The sequence below is a fragment of a genome, unplaced genomic scaffold (assembly GCF_019419815.1).
Source record: "Pyrus x bretschneideri cultivar Hongxiangsu unplaced genomic scaffold, Pyrus_bretschneideri_v1 Contig104, whole genome shotgun sequence".
Classification (NCBI taxonomy): domain Eukaryota; kingdom Viridiplantae; phylum Streptophyta; class Magnoliopsida; order Rosales; family Rosaceae; genus Pyrus; species Pyrus x bretschneideri.
The window spans coordinates 858826-865078 of record NW_025999396.1 but is presented as its reverse complement, the minus strand read 5'-3'; the positions used below and the strand labels follow the sequence as shown (position 1 = coordinate 865078).

The 6253-nt window shown below is 36.3% G+C and overlaps 1 protein-coding gene across 4 annotated transcripts; it reads right to left on the bottom strand.

Moving 5' to 3' along the window:
• Window positions 1-577: 577 nt before the first annotated feature.
• On the bottom strand, window positions 578-3988 carry LOC103960064 (pentatricopeptide repeat-containing protein At4g39952, mitochondrial). Of its 4 annotated transcripts, none has more exons than XM_009372453.3 (3): window positions 1277-3988; window positions 1009-1059; window positions 578-919 (listed from the first exon to the last, which is right to left on the bottom strand). In XM_009372453.3, exon 1 carries the CDS (start codon window positions 3778-3780, stop codon window positions 1435-1437), a length of 2346 nt encoding a protein of 781 aa, XP_009370728.3. In that variant the 5' UTR covers window positions 3781-3988; the 3' UTR covers window positions 578-919; window positions 1009-1059; window positions 1277-1434. The 4 variants fall into 4 exon arrangements, with proteins under 4 accessions (XP_009370728.3, XP_018506092.2, XP_048427182.1 ...); XM_018650576.2 differs by having other exon boundaries at window positions 1288-3988; XM_048571225.1 differs by lacking the exon at window positions 1009-1059.
• Between the last annotated feature and the right edge of the window lie 2265 nt (window positions 3989-6253).

The following is a 6253-nucleotide window of genomic DNA, read 5'->3' as shown; positions in this document are numbered from 1 at the left end:
GTTTTGACCGACCAAACCAATAACGTAGGTGACCTGCACTTCTGTTCGTTTGTTGAATTAATAATAAACTAATACATTTGTTAATGTTAAGTCACCTACTTGGATTGAGATTATCTGCTTTAACCACCTTTTTAATTACAATTAGTACGCTTAAATCTAAAGGCTCTTTTTCTGTATGTTAGTTAAATTAGGGTTTGCCGTTTTCGGTGTTTTACGCTTTTATTTAAACACAAATGGTGTTTTCTTTGACTGTAAATAATTACAAGTGGGTTTTGAACAACATGTATGGCATTTTTTTTAGGTCGAAAAAAGAAATGTGATACATGTTTAGAAATCAAATTACAAATGGTGTGGTTTCAATATTACATGTGTTTTAGTTATTAGATTTGATTTTTACAATTGTTTAGATCTTTTATTTTCAATCACATTCATTTATATTCTCGTATCATTCAATCCTAAGTAATATTGTAGAAGTTTCCATTTAAGAGAACGTAGTTTTTTTTTTTTTTTGTCAATAGTAGATTGTATTGCAGTGGATATGACGACTTACCCTAAACCTCCAATTTCCCTTAGTTTATGAAGACAATCAGGCAATTCGAACAGAGAAGAACTTACATGTAAATGGTCACGTAGCATCTTAATTACATGTAAGTCGCTCTCGATCGATGTGTTTAAATTCTAGAAGCCCTAGGCAAACTAGGGATTTCGTACAAGTGTAATATAGGAAAGGCCTCTCTCCCACGAGGCATTTCAACCTGAAACATTGAATAAATACTTCATTAACATTGAAGTTCAAACGTTATGTAATCACTTGGGGATCAGAAAGCTTGTGAATCTCCACTATCCTGAGGCGACGATGGGAGCATTTGGCATTGGCAGTACTCCGAGATCGGAAATTCGCTAAAACTGTACCGTACAACTGCACAAGGAAACAATATGAAAAGTTATATCAATGTTATATGATGGATTAAAAACATCGGCATTCATAGTCATAGAACGAGGCCATACCATGGTTAAAGAGCCAACTTATTTTCTTCAACCATACTCCTAATGTCATACCTATGTTCAAAGAATGAAATCTAACAATCAAACAGGAAGTAAAATGTAATATTTTCTCGAATCAATTATCAGTGTGCTTCATTTCCGGACAAGTTATGAACTCGATTCTGCTATGAAAACCATTCTTTAATGCATGTATATCTCTGCAAATATCTCCAATAACCTATCATTATCACATGGTTAAGAAACAGTACAGCGTAATGAACAAGAATAGAACCTGAACATTACTTCAATAGTGGTTATGGCCTCATTTTTGCTGGTGGACCAAAATTCAGGACACGGGATCAAACTTTTTTTCCTTTTCTGTCAGTGGTATGCAACAGACCCCTATTACTCCAGTAGTAAACTGATTTCCGTTGCTCTTAACAACACAAATTAGACTACACTCCAACTCTTTGTCATTCCGACGCCCTTTTCCTCCATCATTTTTCTCACATTTATAGCCTCCTCCCATTTCCCAATAGAACTATACAAGTTTGAAAGCATTATATAGTAGCCATCATTTTCTGGATCAGATTTTATGGCATGCCTTGCAACCCTTACGCCCAACTCAATTTCATTGTGAATCTTACAGGCACCTAATAATGATCCCCACACACCACCATCAGGAGATATGGGCATTGACAGAACCAAATCTTCCGCTTCTTGCAGATTACCAGACCTGCCAAGAATATCTACCATGCAAGCGTAGTGCTTCAAATTTGGGTTCAGGGAAAGATCTTGCATTCTACGAAACAGATATTTCCCTTCTTCAACCAGCCCTGAATGATTACAGGCTGAGAGAAGAGCAAGAAAGGTGAGTTCGTTTGGTTTAACATTTGAATCTTCCATCTCATGGAAAAGTTCTATTGCAGATTCTGCACGTCCATGTGTTGCATAACCTGAGATCATGACATTCCAAGAAATAACATCCCTATCTTCCATTGAGTTGAACAACTCTCTTGATTTCTCAAGTTCCCCACATTTTGCATACATATCAACTAATGCAGTCGCAAGGGATAAATTGTTCCCAATACGTCTTTCCTTAATGTGACAATGAACCTTTTTTCCTTCTTCCAGAGATGAGAGATGAGAGCAAGCTGAAAGCACTGTTACCACAGTTGCTGAGTTGGGCATGAAATTTTCTGCAATCATCTTATGATATAGGTCTATGGCCTCGAAAGAATGTCCATTGTGAGTGTACGATGAGATCAATGAGTTCCATGTTATAATATCTTTCTGTGTCACAGAAAAAATTCTCCTTGCAATAGTCAAATAACCACTTTTTCCATACATGTCTAAGAGTGAGTTCGCTACTGAGACATTTTCATCCATACAAACCTTAATTATAAAGCAATGAAGTGATCGGCCAAGATAGATTGCTCCCATCTGGAAACACGAAGAAACCACAGATACCAAGCTATTAGAATCAGCTTCAATGCCTTGATGTCTCATCTTCCTAAACAGTTGTATGCATTTTGTATGCAGTCCCAGCTTACCATAGCCATAAATCATAGTGTTACACGACTCTTTGTTCTGGTGCTGCATTCCGCTGAAGAGCTTCTCGGCAAGAGTCAACAACTCAAACTTGCAGTACATGGACAGTAGTTCACTGTGAACCATCTGACTCGATGCATAATTCTGCCTCGTGACTAATCCTAGGAAGGCCTTTCCTTCATTGATATTTGTGGAATTTCTAAAACCTGAAAGCATGCAACTGACAACAATTTCATCTGGGAAAATATCACTTTCCTGCATTTCCCAAAACAAACTTAAGCATTCATCCATTAACCCAGATCTAGCATAAACACCGATAACTGACGTCCAAGATATAACATCTTTATTTTCTACATCACAAAATGAAAGATAAGATTCTTCAGGTCTCCCGCATCTGGAATACATGGACAAAAGCAAAGATTTAACAGCTCCAGAACACCCAATTCCCCTTTTTACTACAAAACCATGCAAGCATCTACCTTCTGCTAAAGCACCCAGATACCCACAAGCTTGAAGACCAACTTCCAACGTTCTGAAATTTGGCCTCTCACCAATGCCACCGATCCTGTGCATCTCACAAAGACACTCCAAACCCTTCTCACTCTCATCATTATGCACATACCCAATTATAAGCGCGGTCCAACAAACCACATCTCTCACAGTAATTTCATCAAACATAATAGATGCATCCTTCATTCGACCACACTTTGAATACATATACACAAAAGAAGAGCCAACTGCCGAATTAATAGCGAAGAGCCCGAGTTTCTTACCCAACCCATGAACATTGTTGCCATGGTCAAGCACCATTAACTCAGCGCACGAGGAAACCACCATTGGAAGAGTAAATTGGTTAGGAGCAAAACCCGAAGCCCGCATTTGGAAAAAGAGAACGAGGGCTTTGGAGTAGCCGCCATTGGAGAAATGGGTTTTGATTATGGAGTTCCAAAGAAAGGTATCCTTGGGAGAAACCGAAGCGAATACTTTGGTGGAAGAAGTGGGTTTGGAGAGAGACGCGTAGAGAGAGATGAGCTTTGCGCATATGAAGATGTTGTTTGAGTTTGCAGAAGTGATGATCAGAGCGTGGGATTGAGAGAGATGCTGGAAGGTTGGAATCTGGTTGGAGAGGAAAGAATCGAGATGGTAGTTAAGGTAGTCAGAAGCAGAGAGTGAAGAAAATGGAAGAGCGGAGGAGGAGGGAAGGCGTTTGAACAAGTGGAGGGCTTTGTGTCTGAGGTTGAACATGGGGATTCCCTAACGGCTAGGTTTCTTGGGTCTTCTGACTCTTGCCTTCTAGTCGCGATCTCTAACCCAAAGAATAAATATTGTTCCGTTTAGAATTATAGTCCTTCAAAATATTAATTTTTAAATAATATATTCATGCATCATCTCCAATCGAAGAGGTTAAGCATAGTCTCTCAATAATTTACTAGTTTTATTTTTTATTTTTTTTAACAATGATGTCATTTAAACTAAGGGAGATAATGTGAGCTTATCCTCACATTAGATTAGTAATAATACAGTTCAAATTGCTTTTACTAGTTTTAAGTTTATATTTTAAATTTATGCTTAATTTAATTAAAGTACCTTTGAATGTTTTCAAATTTAGTCTTTGAATTTGAATCAATTATTGTAATTGAGGAGCGAGGTCCCAAAAAAGATCTAAAAGGGGAGCTAGAATTAGCTAGTCTGATGCGCCTCTAGCCAAATAATGACCTGATGGGCTCCATAGAATTATAGCACAACATTTAGTTAGAGATGAGTTTTGGGGAAAATTAGGTCATTTTTTAGCTTTTGGACCTTCAGCCCTATTCATTGGAGATGACTTTAGTGCCAATTTTGTAGCTTCATAATCACTCCCCTTTCTCTACTCTTTTTTTAATCACAGATGCTAAAAGATGTGTTGCGTTCATTGTTTTATATTGAGCGAGATGGTTGAGAGCCAATTAATCTTGACAAGAAAAGAATATTTGAATACATAATATTAATGTCTAAAAACGCTAAAACTGAAAATACGCTTTGAATTCCCTCTGCAAATCTTTCATCCTACAGTAATGATGGTTAAATTTAACTTGAATGCAAGTTATTACTAGAACAAATTACATAGAAAGTCAATAATTAATAATACTTAGGGAAAAAAGCAAACATATTTTGACCATCCAAGCAAATTACAAAGAAACCTGATGGTTACGGTTTAAATTTAAAAAGACCATCAAATTAATTAATTTAATTTTAGAATGGACTGAGGCACACTTGAAGTTGTCGCCTTAGCTTGGAACAGAGGTTTGGTAGAAAGTGGTGCAAATGGCACTATTTATTTTTGGCCTTAATCCCAATGAATTTGACTAGCGGCAATTGCATGTCCTACAAAGCAATAATAATAGTCATATTTTTGGTTTAATTATAACCACCTCTTAATTCAAAATGAATTCAATTAATTTGTCTCCACAATAGTTAATTAATAATTTAATATATTGACTTTAATACTAATATTTGTCCAACTACTTACACGCCAAAAGACATATTTTAAACATGTTTGGTTCCATTCACATTAAGGGCAAAACTTTTACTTTTAAGGGCATTTGTTTACCCTCGTTAACTTTCATTGGATTGGACAGGTTTAAATATTAGTGTAGTCCTTGTATGTTATATTAGTTTAGTCTGTGTTTATTGCCTTGCAGGACTAGCTTTAGTGGGACTAAGGAGGACTAACCTCATAGCATGAACCCTCCCCAACAAACAAAAAAGAAAATCTTGATGAAACATTATTGATACTGTTCACTTTTAACATTAAGGACATTTTAATCTTGAAAATCACTTCTATTATTATTCACTTACATTTTTATTTTGTCATTTTCATTCAAACTAAAATTTTAAGAACTTTTCGTTAATTTTGTAAAAAAAAAAAACCATGAGACGAACCAAGACCTTCCCTTTTGTCCTACTTGCGCCCTCTCTGCTCTCATCGATCGCGCCATCCAATTGGGTTTCGTCATCCACGATCTCGATTTTCAATGAAATGGGCTTCTGGCTCCGTCCTCGTCGACCTCGATCCTCCCTACTTCGCTTTTTGGGATGTAGACGAGCATGGGTGAAATCCAGCTTCTAATGGCAATACCTAGACTCGAATTGAAAAACCACAATTTGTTCGAAGCCCTGCACCATCTGCTGAGCAACTTTTCAAGAAAAGAAAAGGGAATAAAAGAGGAAAAAAAGAGGGAGAGCATTCGGGAGAGATAAAGAGTACTAGAAAAGGAAAGAAAATGAAAAAGAGAATTAATTTTTATTATTTTGCTTCTTCGTCTGATAATGCTTCAAACGTTTCACTAACTCAGTCTAGTTTAGTCTAGTCTAAACCAGTCTAGCTTAATTTTTAAAATTAGTTCAGTTCAAAATAATTCAATGCAACGAACACACTCTAACATTATACACACCTAATAAATAATGGCCACATGGTCGGTTGGCTAGGGAGGACGAAAGATTCATTGACAAAATTGCTCGCAATGCTTGACTTCCTTTTATCACACACAACCATCTAAATCATATGGTATAATTATCTTTCTAAAAAAAAAGAAAAAAATTTAAAAACATCTGGCATTTGACCAATAATAAACATGATACATGAACTTTTGACCATTTATTTATTTTTTCACCAATAATTTTTTTTTTTTTTAACAAATGATATTATCTACATTAAATGAGGGGGGATGAGCTTAGT

What these genes read in the sequence shown, in the direction of transcription:
- LOC103960064 (XM_009372453.3), bottom strand. Translation starts at nt 3,780, where the DNA reads ATGTTCAACCTCAGACACAAAGCCCTCCACTTGTTCAAACGCCTTCCC.